Raw genomic sequence first — 17,687 nt, forward strand, 5'->3', positions numbered from 1 at the left:
GAACCACTGTTACCTTCACCCTCCACATCTTCTCGAGCTCTTCTCTGAGCCTTTGGTACTTCTTCATCTTCTTGTGTTCCTTCTTTCTGATGTTACTGTCATTCGGTGCCGCCACATCTATCACTACAGCCCCCTTCCGCTGCTTGTCCACCACAATGTCCAGTTGGTTAGCCATCACTATTTTGTCCGTCTGTTTCTGGAAGTCCCACAAGATCTTAGCTTGGCTAATTCTTGACCACCCTAGGGGGAGTCTTTTTATTTTTGACGTCGGGACTTCCAGGCCATACACGGCACAGACATTTCTGTATAATATGCCGGCCACTTGGTTATGGCATGATATGTATGCCCTGCCTGCTAGCATTTTGCACCTTCCTGTTATGTGTTGGATTGTCTCAGGTGCATCTTTGCACACCCTGCACCACGGGTCTTGCCTAGGGTGGTAGGCACACAATTCATAACAGCACTTTTACATATGCCTAAGTGCTTTCTAACATTTAGACACACTAATATGGGTTTTTTTTATTATCATTTGCCTGAGTTTCATTGATATTTTATTTGTATAATTGTTCCAGGATTCAAAAAAGATTTTCAAAATGATTATGGGGTAAACAGTCTTGGATTTTGAAATCCCTTGTCAACAAATCATTTTGCTGCTAGGAATTTTTCACCTATACCTTAACAAATTTCACTTAATAACTCCAAATCTGAAAATCATTTTCATATAAGTATGTCCTGTTTATTGCTTGTGATGTTACAAGTATTGGACAACTATGATGACAGGACAGGATTTGTGATGCATTTTCAGCAGTTAATAAATGTTGTGGGTGAGCTCCTTAGAAGAATGAAAAAAATAATAACTGTGTGATGGTATAAAAAGTAAACTGACAGCCCACAGGTGATATAAGGATTCTGTAATGAGTGTCATTAGTGAGCATGCATTGGTGCCACCTGCGCTGTGTAAAACAACAGGCCAAGCCTCAGAGGAGTGGCCTGACTACAGCCAGTCTCTAAACAGCTAATTGCTAAGTTAAGACTGTCAAAATGGTCAACAGGTTATTATGTCTTTGGCCCTAGAGAGCAATTAAACTTCAGCTTGGGTACCCTTCAACAACAACAATAAAATTAGTGTCTATAATATCTGTTTACTTTGACTATGTGGCTCATTAAAACAAGTACTAATAAAAAAGTATAAAAAGTTTAAATAATCAAGTAAATCTTACTGCTGTCATCATTGGTCATATAATGTCATTAAATATTATGACAATATTATAAACCTAAAAACCTAAAACAAGCAGTGGAAAGGAGCAGAGTTTAAAACCATTGTGTATATTTGTATTGCTAGAGGAAAAGTGGCCTAACTGCATAATTTTGCACTGAGGCAGCAAACCAAAACATGCTGTTTTGGTAAATCTGTCTATAAACAACTGAAAATAATTCATCACATATTCTTCTACATGCACATATTTTTTTTAAAAAAAATACAGTTAATTCAATTTAAACATGAATAAAAATGGTTTTAGTCTTAGCAGTAGCTAGCACTGTGCCATGTGCAGATTTGGCACATTACCCCTGGTCAAAGGTCAAATCATCTGCTACTCCTCATTTTACTCAACACTGAGGTATTTTGTGTCACAAAATAAGTAAATACTTAATAAAGGGACAGTGTAATAACCAAAAATTTGGTTCGCTGCCTAAGAGCAACACCATGCCAACAGTTGACTGTGGAGAATTTGGTAGTGACAAAACTTCATGACTGGACGTGTTGCACAGGTTTCATTCTATCAGCCATGTTGACATTCCATGAGCTCCTGCTACTGCCCGTGCCTGGCTGTTTGATTTTATACACCTGTGGACATGGAAGTGACTGGAACACCTGAATTCAATGATATGGATGGGTGAGATAATTATTTTGGCAATATAGTGTTTACACTACAAAAACAAAAGACAAAGGAAAAGAAATCATGCTGGATCTCTGTACTGATATGGACTGGGTAATGTTTTAGGAAAAGAACACATTCGGTGGAAATTAAAATTATCAATATACAAAGGGCTGAATGCAGACTAATCCATTTTGTCCATTTTGAAAGTTCATTGGAACATTGTAGTAACTCAGGCATGTATACAACTACCACTTGCATGCATGCCTGATAATGTTGACATATACACATAATGAGAGGAGGTTTGGTGTCCTGTGGGAAGGAGGTGAGATCTCCTTCCATATCTCACCAGGCCACACGCCTCTCACACGCCTGGACAGTCTAAGGTTCAACCTGGTGGCATGGGAAGGACTGAAACATAATCTCCCAGAGAGAGGCCTACTGGATTTAGGTCATGTGAGCGAGGGGGACAGCCAGTTATATCAATTCCTTTATCGTCGGGGAACTGCATGAATACCCTCGCCACATGAGGCCAGACACTGTTGTTCACCCATAGGAACCCAGGATCCACTGCAACAGTGTAGGGTTTGACAGTGGGTCCCAGGATTTGATCCCAAAACCTAATGTTAGTTGGTGTGCTGTTGCCAAACCTGTAAAGGTCAGTGAGTACCCCTGTGTATTTACTTCCCCAGACTATCACTGACCCACCACAAAAACAGTCATGCTGAATGATGTTACAGGCAGCATAACATTCTCTATGGTTTTTCCAGAACCTTGCGTGCCTGTCATACGTACTTAAGGTGAACCTGCTCTCATCTGTGAAAAGTCCAGGGCTTTTGTCTCATTGTTGCACTTCTAATAACTGCTAACAGTATTAACATCAAAGAAGCTGAAATTGATTAACAACCTCCTCTGCTACTTAACTGACTAGATCAATATACAAAAAATTTAAATGACTTGATATTTTACTCTGATTAAAAAGTATTTCAGAAATTGAGCAGTCTATTATATATTATTCTTATTACTATATTATAATGTATTAGAATATAATTATAATGTACTCTTCATAAGCAGATGAGGTCACAATTATGTCTCCATTTTAAAGTTAAGGTTTTATAAATTTTCCTAGTGCTTTTTTAAAAGAGCAAACATTTTTCAAAGAAACATTTCTAAACCTGAAGGTTTTCTTTAGAAAGCACAAATTATTATTTTTATTTGTGCACAATAACAGAATTATTTCAGACCAGCATGCGGACCGATAAAAACTCGGTGAAGCCAGTCTGACGTATGCTAAAGACAACCTGGAGAAAAGTTATTCATACTGGAGAGGTGTACAACCCAAAAAGAACACCATCCCCACACTAAAAAAGTGGAGTGAGTATTATGCTGTTTGGTTGATTCAGTGCATCTGGAACTGGGAATCTCATCAAGGTGGAACTAATCATGAAGAAAGAAAGAAATGTGAAAATCTGGAGCAGGCGACAGCTGGGTCGTCGCATTGTCTTCCAACATGAAACAATCCAAACGTACATCAATCCTGGTGAGTTACTACCTGAATGATGAATGCTTTAGCATTCAGGTATTGAATTGACCGGCACTGACTGGCTGCAGAAATCCCTGAGTTGAATCCCATTGAAAATCTGTGGGATGATCTAAAGGGCTAATGATGCTTACCCTAGCAGTTTCTGAGTTTTGTGAAATATTTTGTGTCTGCATGCCAAGTAAAATAATGTAAGCATCCAAAATAAAATAATGACATCTAGAAAAGTTATGTTAAATATTCCCTGGTCTGTTTAGCAGCACTTGGTGTTACAAATACACTCAAGAGGTTTTTGTGAGATGTGGTTTGCTAAGTAAGAACCACTCCATTTACATGCAGGTGACCACAATGCATTAAGACTGGAGACATGCACTGTCAGTTAGCTACATTTAAAAAGTACCAACAACTCAAAGTTTAAATATTATACTGGATATTATACTGTTATGTCAGTTGTCAGCAGAAGTGTATGTTGAAAACGCAGAACTTTACAACCTGAAGTCTGTCGGGATAAGAAAGGATCAGATTTTTTCTGGTTTGAGATAAACTTGACAGCTGTTTGTAATGATTCTTTTCTCTTTGTGAATATAGGCGCTACTCTCAGATTCAGACCTCAGCACCACCCAGTGACAAAAGACTGGGTGGTGCTATATGTCCACTCTTTATGTCAAATGCACATTTTTGTAAAATATTTGAATACTTTTGTAATAACCCTAAAATTAACCAGTGAAAGAGTGCAAAAGCTATGCTATTCTGCACATATGCTGTAGCTGTTTTACTGAGAAAATTGAAGACAAAAAAATCAAAAGAGATCATACAATCATGTAACTGGTATTTTCTGTACAGTAATTAACCATGACACAGAGTAACCAAAGAGGGTAATATATATTTTAAATATACACAGGCTTTAAACAGAGTAAAATATTATTTTAATTCACTGAAGTTTGAAAGGTCTTTTTGGTCTTTTTTGATTGCCTGATTGAAGGACATTGTGATATAGTCTGGCCTGCTGAAACTGAAATAAAGGAATGTTTTTATTTATCTTGCTGATGTGTGAAAATCTTAAACTGACCTGCTGTGCTGTGTTGTGTCATTCAGGGCCTTGGGGCATATTGAGCCGAAAGGTAAACTGCAGATACAGCTGAATACCTTAAGATCTTTCAGACTTCCAGAACTCATGTAGAGGGTTTTAAAAGCAGAAACGGATGTATGACAGCACTTTAGAAAACTCTGCTCATACTGATGTGACAATAACTTTAATTTGTATTTTCTGTTAAAATCACTAGGGCAATTGGTGGTCTCCATCAGTGACATCTGATCACAGGGACCACACCTCCAAACATGCTCCTTCCGGCTGTCATCAATTTAGGTTCCCCCGTTCTGCAAGCTGATCATTCTTGTTTACGTGCCCCACCCTCCCTCCCTCCTTGTTCTCTATTCTTTAACTTCTTCACTTCTATTTAGTACACGGGGATCTGCCAGGCCCGGGAGCCATTGCCAGTCCCCTTCGAGGCCTTCCCCGAACCGCAGCTCAATTCATGTCAAAGCATTCACTTTTACCTACTAAAATGCTGTTAAATCTAAATTGAGGATGTGGGCCCAGCTAGTGAAATGTTAAAGTGATACAGAGTGCTACAACAGGGTCTATCTGTATGTGCTTTTGCTAATAGTAGATCATCTTTTTATTCAAAAATACATAGTATAAGTCTAATTAGTATGTTGAATAAGAAATGCAGAGTAAATTAAATTATTCTAATGTCTAGATTTTATGTGTGTATACATGATTCAGCTTCCACCTTGGCTGATAAGTGTCATGATGAGCTACCTGTGTTTTTCCACTGTTTCCCAGTGTATCCACCTCTGGGTGGAGCCCTCATCAGTCCACCTGCTCAGCTCACCCGATAGAGATCAGCACAGTAGTATTTAGGACCAAGTCTTCTCCACCAGTTTGTCAGCTAACCTCACATTACTAACAGGCTGCCTTTGCTTCATACTCTTTGTTTCTGTGTTGTGCCTCTAGTCATCTCTTGAAGCCATCATCACACTTAGCTAAGGCTTACATTCTAAGGATGTTGGTCACTACGTTAAGACTCTCAATTCTTTACACCTGTCTGCCCCCTGTCCTTGCACCTCTCTGGATAAACCAGGTTGGACTCTCTCCAATCACCCACCTTCCAGGATGCTCACTTGGCCATTACCTCGCCACCCTGACCGACACACACTCCACCTGCCAAGTAAGATGCAAACACACAGTTGTATTCTGTGTAGCAGTATTTGGGTGGAGTTACTTGGGTCGAATTCTTGCCCACACACCAAACTGACGTACCTGTGATCACACCTGCATAGACTTTTTATACTTTCCCTTTCTGCTCCAGTTTTAATGATTGTTGTTGGTGATTTTACTGTTACTGACTGATCATTAAATTAAGATAAATGCACTCATATCACTATATTTACAAATACTGGAAGTCGCCAGTACTACCCCTTAGCCTCCTACTAGATGTACCTATATTAAGACTGGAAACATGCAGAGTCACCCAGAGCATGGGTGACTCTTAGCTAAGCCACAGACCATGATGGAGTATGGTCTGTGGCTTAGCTGCAGGGTAGGGGTGATGCAGTGCATTCAGGCAGCAGTGCCAGGGGTAGATCATCTTCGGATCATGCCCCCCTGTAATTGTGCCAGGATCTGGAGAAGGAGGAAGCTGAGATTGGAGAGCTGCGTGTGGTGACACAGAATGTTGAAATTAAATAAATTACCGAACACTGAAATACTATGGGTGGGTGCATTGTGCTGGGCAGAATGAACACCAGTTTGCGTTACAGGATAAATTTGAAAAAGTAAAAAAAAAAAAAAAAGAATTCTGACCTTGAGGGCAAGGGTCACAGAGATTCAAACTTGTCAGAGACTTTTAAAGTCATTTGTATGTTCTTATATTATTGTGATTACAAGACTTTTAGAAAAATTTGATCCTGACTTTGGGCTCCCTCATGTCAAGGCCACTGAAATTCAAACATGTGCACGATTTTTAGTAAATACTTAATGCACCAAAATTGAAAATTATAGGTGACTTTTTTCTTCGTCTGTTCTCAAGGTGTTCAGAAAGAAACTTTTATTCACGGCTTTAAGACAAATGACCTGTGATGACATCCACACAGATCTTTATGCCTGCATATATCCCCCTGTTATTACAGCCATCTCTTAGTTAGTTGCTCTTCATTGAGCCAAGCTGCAAGGCATGGAAATCTTGTGTTTAACATTGTTCCTCTCCTGCAGGGAATACAAGTTATAGAGAAAACTGTTTGTTCCCTTTCAGATGATTCACTCGGTGCAACACATATATATGGGACATATATACACATCCCATAGAGCAACCACCAAACGGAAGTTGGACCACCAGCACCTTAGAGTGTGGTAGAACCAGCAGAGAGGACAGCATGAGTTGTAACATCCAAACAATAGAGCTGAACAAAAATGTACGGTCATGTCCAACTGCAGCACAAATATCACCTATGGGGACCCATTTAATAAGAGTTCATGAGGTTGTCATTCCTCTGGTGAAATGAATTCTCACCCCCCTGGGGCAAAGCAAGACCCCTGGTGCTGTACGCCAGTGAGATAGCTTCTATAATCCAGTGGGGCAGCCTCTGTTTAGACAGAGCTTCATCTCTGGCTGGATTAGCGAAGCAGACAAACAACTTGTCACATAAGCACACATTCTGAGTGTGCTCAGCGTAGTTACGTAGAACACAGAGAATGCAGCCTCCTCTCCTCCACACAACACTTGAAAGGAGGGGAGCAAAAGCTCAGCAGCTCAAATTCCACCACTGCAGGAATGACTTTGGGTAAATAAGCAGTACAGAAATTTCATATCCACATACTTAACAGTTGGGGCCAAACCCTTAGCTATCAAATGTGGCCTCTCAGCAGGTAAACATGAAGGCACCACAGATCTGTGCATGGATGAATCACTTCTCCTCCTATCTGAAGAGGGAGGCAAAAAGATCCCAAATCTGGGCCACTATCAAAGGGTGCAACCTCCATTCCCTCTACTCCCAGGTTCAGATGGCCCAGAGCATGGGTGACTCTTAGAGACACCCATGCACCATAACAGGTTTCTTCTCTGCCTGTTTATGTAAAAGATCACTGTTGAATTGTTGGTCCTGACTAGGAAATGCTGGCCCTTCAGTACCAGACAAAAAAGCTTGAGGGCTAAGAACACCGCTGTGGCAGCACAAGAACAAGTTCTGAGCACAAGATCCATCGGGCTGGGGTCTACTGCACAAGGTAAGACCTCAGATGCAGAAAGTGTAAAGATGCCCCTGAGACAATCTAGCACATAGGTGTCAAACTCTGGCCTGCGGGCCAAATGTAATTTGGCCGGGCAGGGCATATATGGACCGCCATAACAAAGTGGCTGGCATAGTAAACAGAAACATCTGTGCCAAATATGACGTCGAAGTCCCGAGGTCAAAATGTGAGACGCCCCCTGGGGTGTTGGAGAATGATCAAGCTAAGATCCTGTGGGATTTCCAGATACAGACGGACAAAATGGTGATGGCTAACCAACCAGACATAGAGGTGGTAGAAAAGCAGAAGAAAATAGGCGTAGTGATAGTCGAAATGATAACAAATGACAGCAACATTAGGAAAAAGGAACACAAGAAGCTTGAGAAGTACCAAGGGCTCAGAGAGTTTAAGAAGATGTGGAGGGTGAATGTAACAGTAGTGCCAGTAGTAATCAGAGCACTCAATGCAGTGACTCCCAAGCTAGGCGAGCGGCTCCAGCAGATCCTGGGAACATCATCTGAGATCTCTGTCAGATGCTGTTCCTAGGAGTGCAATCATAGGAACAGCAAAGATATTGTGCAGGACCCTGAAGCTTCCAGGCCTCTTGTAGAAGACCCGAGTTTGAAGGGGGCCACCTATATTTAGGAAACTTCCCTTTTTGTTTATCTGTGTTATCTTTGTCTAATATTAACATTTGGTTTGATGACCTGAAATATTTAGGTGTGACAAAAATACAAAAAATGGGAAATCAAGAAGGGCCAAACACTTTTTACACCACTATAGTTGCCTGCAAATAGACTTACTGATTCTAATCTCCTAAGTCCTGCCATTTTCCATTGTGCAGTCTGCTTTCCTTGCCTGTTTCCTAGTTAACTTTCAAAACTTTTTGCTTGCCCATCTGAACTTTGTCCTGTGTTCCTGTAAGGAGTTCAGAATTGACAGGCGGTCACTCACTTCCCTAGAATCGTCTCATTTCCATTTAATTCAGATTTTGCCAATATTAACAGTTGCCCCATAATGCTTTATATTGTAAGGTAAAGATAATACAATACAACAATACACACAAACAATCAGGTGACCCCTATGCGCAAGCACCTGGTGACAGGAAGAAAATAAACCCCCTTTAAACAAGAAGAATCAGGCTTACGTAGGGGCAACCATCTACCCATTACCGGTTGGGGTGAGGGGAGGAAGACAGTACAAAAGTCATTCTGTAGAAGAGAGACAGAGATTAATAATAACTCTTTAAATGCAGAGTGATGTACAAGCACATAGTGAGTGAAAAGAGGTGAGTAAAGGAAAAGTGCATTATGGAAAGCCCCCAAGATTCTAGGCCTACTGCAGCATAACAAAGGGAGGATGTTGTATTACCTGATCCAGCCCTAACTGTATGCTTTGTTCTGTAAGAACTACTCCAATGTTTAACATTGGTATATGCTAAAGTCATGTGTGGTAGATTGTCGAAAAACAAGTGTAGCAGCTTACATAGACAGAAATCTATCTGTCTTCTCTTTTTGGACAGAGAAGACATATGGTTTGAAAGAGTAGTGAAAGAAGCCATTTATGTCCACTATGAGCGACCATCTTTGAACAGAGGCGGTGGCTTACGACACCAACTGTCTGCCATCTATAATCCAGTTTTGATTTACTGTGACCTTCACAGTACAATTCCCTGGTGGACAAAGCAACCTAATAAAACCTTTCACAGAGTAAGATGATTCACTGTGCACATTTGACTGATGAATGTACTCCAAGATATATTTCAAGTTCAAATACCTGTAAATGAATGAAGGAAAGACAACATAGGTTGCATATTGGTGCAGTTTTGTTTTGTTATTTGTTATTCTTCATTAACACTGCTGGTTTTATAATTTTTTTTCAAAGTATTAATGGATGAGGTGTTAAATGCTACATATTTAACTCTAGATGGGTATGTTGAAGTTAACAAGTACAGATATGTTTATTTTTTCATTTTCTTTATATTATATAGTTTAATAATCTGCAGTAATTCTACTATTGTGTACATAATCTGGATTCATAAAAACCTTCATGAGCCGATGTACACTTTCATTGCTGCTTTGCTGCTGAACTGTGTTCTTTACAGCACAACTGTTTACCCCAAACTGCTGATTGACTTTTTATCTGAAAAACAAGTCACAACATATTCAGCCTGTCTCTTTCAGTTTTTTATGTTTTACACTTTAGGCAGTTCAGAGTTCTTTCTCTTGGCAGCCATGGCCTATGACAGATATGTGGCTATTTGTAAACCTCTGCAATATCAAACTATCATGAGTAAAACCACTGTGAGTATTTTCTTGGCTGTAGCATGGCTTGTACCTGTTTGTCACATTGCAGTCTTAACAGCTGGGAGTGCTGAAGCAACATTGTGTAACTTTAACTTAAAAGGAATATTTTGTAATAATGCAGTTTACACTCTTCAGTGTGTCAAGTCACGATTAATTACTGTATTTGGAGTAGTTGCTTTAATAGATCTTGTAATATTACCTATGCTCTTCATAGTTTTTACATACTCAAACATTTTTATCCTCACTTATCAAAGCTGTAAAGACGTGAGGAAGAAAGCTTTGGAGACCTGTTTACCCCATTTGTTAGTTTTATTTAGCTTCTCCTGTTTAAGTATCTATGATGTAAGCATAGCTCGAGTAGAATCAGATTTTCCCAAAACTGCGCGATTAATAATGACATTACAAATAGTGCTCTATCATCCATTGCTTAATCCATTCATTTATGGGCTCAAAATGAAGGAAATTTCTAAACAGCTAAAAAGATTTTTCTATCATGCTAAAATCATTTCATGTATTAACTCTGAATGCTAAGGTGCCACAATTTGTTTTGTAATAATTTTCTTGCCATCATTGAAAATGCTTTTCATTTAATAAAGTAATTCAAACTATTATTCAGAGAAGTACAGGAAAAAATAAACCATGCCGTGTTCATCTGTATTTGTAAATAAATTGAACATAATATTATTATTAAAGTGTATTGAAGTCTGTTGTTATGCTCAGTAAAATGCTCATGTGAATAGGGTTTAAGACCTATGGTTAATTTACATTAACAGCTTTTGGTGACGTATTTAAATACAAATATAAATTGCCTTCTTTTATGAAAGGTTCACCAATTCCAAGATAGGTAAGAGGATAAGTAATCAAATAAACTATCAGATTAATTTTGTCAGACTTTCATATTTTATTTTGGATTTTTATAACATTATTGGTGGTTCTTATATATGCTGTGTAATAGAGATTTTCCACTAAAGGAATGGGTGGTAACACTTTATAAAACTGTGATAGCCGCAATAGCTTTATAATAACTACATCTTCCTCCCTTGTCACAAATCATGGGCCAGTGTAATTTATTGCCGTCTATCTTGAATGTGCATAAAACATTTGAAAAAGTACAATCCTAATTCCAAAAAAGTTGTCATATAAGAAAAGAATCCAATAATTTGCAGATTATTTACCACCGATTAATTATTCATAGATCACAGTAACAAACGTGTAAAATGCTTAACATGAGATTACTACTTATTTTACAATATATTAGCTCATCCTAAAAAAAGATAGGATGTGAGCAAAAAAATGGCTGGAAAAGCAATCCACCATCCATCCATTTTCTTCAACTTATCGATGGCAGAGTGATGGGGGCAGCAGCCTAAAAAGAGAAGCCCATACCCTCCTGTCCCCAGCCACCCCCAGCTTGTCTGGGGGAAAAGCAAGGCATTCCCTGGACAGCCGAGAAATATAATCTCTCCAGCATGTCTGCCCCAGGGCCTCCTCCCAGTGGGACATGCCTGGAACACCTCACCCAGGAAGCATCTAGGAGGCATCCTTGTCAGATACCTGAACCACCTCAGTTGGTTCCTTTCAATGTGAAGGAGCAGCGACTCTACTCTGTGCCCCTCCCAAGATGCTTAAACTCCCCCACTTAAAGCAGGAACTTGTCCCTGGCACATAGTGGGCACTCCAACCTTTCCTGGCTAAGGGTCATGGCCTCAGATTTGGAAGTGCTGATTGTTATTCCCACCGCTCCACACTCGGCTGCCAACCATTCCAGTGTGAGCTGGAGGCCATCACCTGATGAAGCAAACAGAACCACATCATCTGCAAAAAGCAGAATTGAGATTCTGAGACCACCCAAGTGGGAGCCACTTGGCTATGCCTAGAAATACTGTCCATAAAAATTATGAACAGAAAAAGGGCAAAGGGCAGCCCTGGCGAAGTGCAACACCCAGGAGAAATTAATGCAAGTTATTGCCATCTATGGGGACCAAGCTCTTGCAACAGGTGTATAAGGATCAAATGGCCTGTAGCATTGGGCCAGATACCCCATACTCCCTAAGCACCTCCAACAGTATACCAAAATGCCTTTTCCAAATCCAAAAACACATATAGTCTGGTTGGGCAGATTCCTATGCACCCTCATGTATCCTCGAGAGGTTAAGCTTGTCCAAGGTTCCAGGACTGGGACAAAAACTGCATTGTTTCTCCTGCATTCGAGGTTTGCCTAATGAACCGACTCTCCTTTCCAGCACCCTGGAGTTAGACTAGACTTTCCCGGGGAGGCAGAGAAGTGTGATCCTCCTATAGTTGGAGCATGCCCTCTGGTCCCCCTTCTTGAACATTTGAACCACCATCCCGGTTTGCCAATCCAGAGGCCCCTTGAACCAAGACAGCCCTACAATACTGAGAGCCTTCAGGAACTCAGGGTAACCCCAAGGGGCCTTCCACCAAGGAGTTTTTTAACTGCCTTCGTGACCTCTTTCCTGGACATAGACAAGGCATCCCCCTTGTACCTAAAGTCTCAGTGGGATTAAGGAGGTCTTTGAAGTACTCCTTCCACTGCCCGACAATATCCTCAGTCGAAGTCAGCACCTCCACCCCTACACAGTGCAAGTAGAGCACCGCTTTTGCCTCCTGAGCTGCTGTTGGTTAGCCAAAATCTCTTCAAGGCAGTCTGAAAGTCTGTTTCCATGGCCTCTCCGAACTCTCTCGCACCCAGTTTTGCTTCAGCCACTGCCCAAGCCACGTTCCGCTTGGCCCGTCAGTACCTATCAGCTGCCTCTGAAGTCCCACAGGCTAACTAAGCCCAAGAGGACTCCTTCTTCAGCCTCATGGTTCCCTTTACCTCTGGTGCCTGCCATCTGGTCCAGGGGTTACCACCACGACAGGCACCAACCACCTTGTGGTCGCAGCTCAGTACAGCAGCTTCAGTAATGGAGGTGCTGAACATTGTCCGTTTGGACTCAATGTCTCCAACCTCCCTAGGAATGCTGTTGAAGCTCTGCCAGAGTGAGAGTTGAGGGTCTCTGCCCCTGGCTGCTGCCCAGCACACATTGCACCTGACCCCTATGGCACCTACTGCGCGTGGTGGGACTACAGGAGACGGCACCTCCTGCATGTGATGAGCTTACAGGCCACCACCCACAGGAGTGGTGCTAAAAAGAAAGCGCTCAAAGAACTCTAAAGGAACATTTTGCTATTTAATTTAATCAAAGATTTTGAAAACAATTTTTGGAAAACATCAAGACAATGGTCAAGCCAAGGTGGATGTTGCACTAGGGATCACCTCTGAGCCACTTTCTTGTTAACAAGAATAGGTAGGTTGGTAAATGGGGCAAGGCAGGATGAACTACAATGTTCGCAAATGACATTGTGATGTGTAGTGAGAATAACTGGAAGACAGTCTGGAGAGATGGCGGTATAGACTGGTTAGAAGAGGAATGAAAGTCGGTAGAAAAAAGTCAGAATACATGTGTGTAAATAAGAGAGAGAAAGGTGAACATGTAAGAAATCACAAGGATAAATAAGTTAAATACAGGGGATCAACCATTCAAAGCAATGGGCACTACCCAAGACAGGTGAGAAGAGAGTGCAGAGTTGATGTATGTTTTGGGGATGGTGGCTCTGATAAAAAAGACAGAAGGTGAAATGGTAGAGTTGAAGATGCTAAGATTTCCACTGGGAATGACCAGGAGCAACAAAATTAGAAATGAGTATCTTAGAAGGACAGGTCAAGTTAAGCAGTTCGGAGGCAAAGCTAGAGATTCAAGATTGAGATGATCTGCACATGTGATGAGGAGGGATAGTGGATATAAAAGGATGGAAAGGGGATGTTGAATGTGGAGCTAACAGCCAGAACACAAAAATGAAGTTCACAGAGAAGGATCTTGGATATAGTGAAGGAGGATATGTGGAGGGTTGGTGTGACAGAGGATCCTGCTCGAAATGAAGTGAGGTGGAGACAGATAATCGACACTAGCAGCCCCAAAATGGAGTAGCCCAGAGAAGACAAAGATCCTACGTGATGTACTGTATTTCAAATTATGATTCATCAGTCCATAATTCCTTCTTCCAGTCTTCAGTAGTCTGCTTCATGGCCCAGGCAAGCCTCTTTGTCTTATTCTGATGTCTTAGCAATGGCTTTTTGGCTGCAGCTAGTCCTGTCAAACCTGCAGCTCGAAGTCCTCTCTTCACAGTTGAAATGGAGACATGCTTACTATTACAGCTTACTACTAAGCTGTGCTTGAAGCTATTGTCCATTGAACCACTTATCATGCAAGCTGTTAACTCTAGGGAACTTGTCCTCTGATTCAGTTGTGGTTTGGGGTCTGCTTGACCTCTTCCTGTCAGAGTTTGCCCCAAATTTCTGAGTGCCTTTTGATGGTGAAGGGAACCGTACTTACTGACACCTTGACTTTCTTTGCAATTTCTTTGTAGGAAAGACCTAAATTTTTAAGTGTTATGCTGGTCTGTCTCTCTTCCACTGTTAATTGCTTTTTTCTCACCTTTTTTGTGCAACACACTACTTTCTGCAACACAGGATTTTGGGAAACCCTACCTTTTTTTTAACCTCTTGGAGTTCATCACTTACCTTTGTAACCTTTCAAGCTATTTATTGGACTTGAAAGACTTGAATTGGAATAAATAATTGAAAAAATTGGTGTGTTCTAAAAAGAACCCTCACTGTTCTATAAATTTGTCAATTAATTATATTCTCTAAAGTAAATTTGTGTAAATTATGGAATTGTTACAGTGGCCCTGAGAGGCCAAACGGACTGCAACTTAAGAAAACACCAGCAATAAGAAAAACGCTGTAAAAGCACACAAAACACAATGGAAATAGGAAAAAAGAAAACAGAAACAGAAATTATCTTAAAGTGCATTAACTATTTTTTCTCCCCACATTGCATTGCAGTGTGCATGATGTCGATCTACATGAAATTCTCTTAGCCTGAACAGAATTACATATTTAAATATAGGACTATATTTGCTGTTATTTTATTATCATTTCTGCCGGTCAACTAATTTTTTCTTCTTTAAAATTTGTTTTTCAATTAATACCCACGTATGTATGTAGTAAAAGAGGAGGAGCCAGAAAATGTACCCGTGTAAGTAAGGGCTAACCACTGTCGGCTTATGTCTCCAGAGGTTGAACATGGTAATAGGTCTTTGTGGAGAGTTGAATGAGATATATGGAGCTTGAAGTTTCATTTCATCACATATTTGGTCTGATTTGAACAGTTCACTTTCTAAAGATGAACACACACCAAGTTTAGGTATCTATGAATAATAATATTTTATATGTACTAGTTTTAAACATTCTGCCTGTTTAAAATTTTAGTTTGTAATATCTGATTTTCATGAATGCTGAAATGAATATAACATATATAACTTTTGGTGGTCATGTGGAAGTGGAGAAATACAGATATATTTATTTTGTAATTATGTTTATGGTATACGGTCTAATAATTTGCAGCAATTCCACTATTGTGTGGGTCATCATAGTTCAAAAAAGCCTTCATGAGCCTATGTACATTTTCATTGCTGCTTTGTTAGTGAATTCTGTTGTTTTGAGCACTGTCATCTACCCGAAGCTTTTGATTGACTTCTTATCTGAAAAACAGATTATTTTGTATCACGCCTGTCTTTTTCAAGTATTCATGTTTTATGTTTTAAGCAGTTCAGAATTCTTACTGCTGTCAGCTATGGCTTATGACAGATATGTGTCTATATGTAAACCTCTGCAATATCCAACTATCATGAGAAGAACAAGAGTCAGTATTTTCCTGATAATGTCCTGGTTTTTACCTGCTATTCAGATTGTAGTGCCAGTACTAAGAAATTCTATTACACCACTCTGTAACTTTACTTTGAAAGGTATATTTTGTAACAATTCTGTAAATCATCTTTATTGTGTAACTTCAAAAGAACTATCTATATATGGTATGGTTGTTCTATTTAATGGTGCACTTTTCCCCATGCTTTTTATACTTTTTACATACATAAAGATAATTATAGTTGCCTGTCAGAGTTGTGGAAATGTCAGAAAAAAAGCTGCACAAACCTGTTTGCCTCATGTGCTAGTTCTAATTAACTATTCTTGTTTGGTTAATTATGATATGGTTATAGTTAGACTGGAATCAGAGTTTCCTAAAACTGCACGTTTTATAATGACATTGCAATTTATAACATATAACCCTCTTTGCAATCCAATAATATATGGACTAAAAATGAAAGAAATCTCTAAAAACCTCAAAAGGTTGTTCTCTTGAACTAATGTAAACTATTGTAGACTTTTATAGTCTTTTGTTAAAAATTGTTTTTTAGTGTTTATTTAAGAGGTGTTAAATGATATCTGATCTTTGGTAGGTCTTTAATAAGACCTATCATTTCTGAGACATTTTCTTTTCAGTGTAAAAACTGATAAACTTCTCCAGCTATTCAAAGCATGTGATTCTGTTCAGTAATTTTTGGATCATTCATTAAAAAATATTACTATCATTACTCCTATTCATAATATTGTTTCTTCATATACAGTTTAAGGACATTTGAAATGATTGATTGAATGAAAACCAAAAATATATAGCTTTTTCTCTTTTGTATTATAATATCACAGATTTCTGTGGTCATAGTGTGAGATTCAAAAACTGGGCCTTTTCCTTGTGCAACAGAGAGCGGATCATTGTTTAAAATTCTAAATGAAAGTAAGAAAATAGCAAGATCCTACCTGTCTGATATCACTTTTCCCATATAGATTTCTGAATAAAGAAATGTGTTCATAATTTTATACTGTGATTTCATATTTATTGGTTCTCACAATCAAATCCAAAAGCTGAGACTATGTATGAAGATAACTGAAAATATGGAGGAAGTAGTTTGACATGAGGACAAGTACATAAGGAAGCGAGAGAATTAACATGCCGAGGTTTTTTTTTATCTGTATTGCAGCCCTCTGTAAATGAAATAGGGTTCAGAATGCATATTGAAAACATATGGATTGACATCACCAAAAAATTGTAGGTCTGACTAAAGTATATATTTTCCGTTTGATTTATATGTAGGTTTATGTGATTCTGAATTTCATTATGTGGTGTGACTATTGCGAAATGAGCAGTTTTTTTATGGAGATATAATGGTCAAATCTTGTAACTCTTCAGAGTAGTTTAAAGGATTTTGTTTTAATTACCTCACATGAAAGTAAACATTTGAATTAAATACATTTTATAATATAGCCAGTAAATATATTTTACTGAATTTCTAAATTCACATAATCAAATACAGGAAAAAACAGTCTAAAAATAACTATAATAAAAAGAAGTTTCTAAATGAATGTTAGATATATTTCAGTATTACACTATTAATCGGTTGTGTACCACAGACCTCTAAGCTGGAAGTAGTACTTAGAAGACCATCTCTTCACTTAGATGTTTTAGCTAATAATAGACTAATAGGCAACCTTACTGTTATCTCAAAAATTGTCGTAATTGTAAAAAATAGTTGTAAAATATGTAACTGTTAATCGTCAGAGAAATTGTTTATTTGAACAGTTTCAGTCATGTTTCAGAGCTCATCACAAGACAGAAACAGCTTTGGTGAAGGTTACAAATTATTTTCTAATGGCCTCTGACAGTCAACTCATCTCTGTGGTTGTCCTGCTTTACCTCAATGCAGTAAATTTAAAT

At 39.1% G+C, this 17,687-nt stretch overlaps 2 protein-coding genes across 2 annotated transcripts; both read left to right on the plus strand.

Moving 5' to 3' along the window:
• The first annotated feature begins 9,594 nt into the window (after positions 1 to 9,594).
• Positions 9,595 to 10,542, plus strand: LOC146650599 (olfactory receptor 6N2-like). Its single transcript, XM_085384171.1, has one exon. The coding sequence runs from the start codon at positions 9,595 to 9,597 to the stop codon at positions 10,540 to 10,542; it is 948 nt and encodes a 315-aa protein (XP_085240297.1).
• Positions 10,543 to 15,365: 4,823 nt separating this feature from the next.
• On the plus strand, positions 15,366 to 16,277 carry LOC146650600 (olfactory receptor 6N2-like). Its single transcript, XM_085384268.1, has one exon. The coding sequence runs from the start codon at positions 15,366 to 15,368 to the stop codon at positions 16,275 to 16,277; it is 912 nt and encodes a 303-aa protein (XP_085240394.1).
• Positions 16,278 to 17,687: the final 1,410 nt, after the last annotated feature.

This window comes from Rhamphochromis longiceps, linkage group LG16 (assembly GCF_057381845.1).
Source record: "Rhamphochromis longiceps isolate RC_006_pf linkage group LG16, R_longiceps_female_GT1.1, whole genome shotgun sequence".
Taxonomy (NCBI): Eukaryota; Metazoa; Chordata; class Actinopteri; order Cichliformes; family Cichlidae; genus Rhamphochromis; species Rhamphochromis longiceps.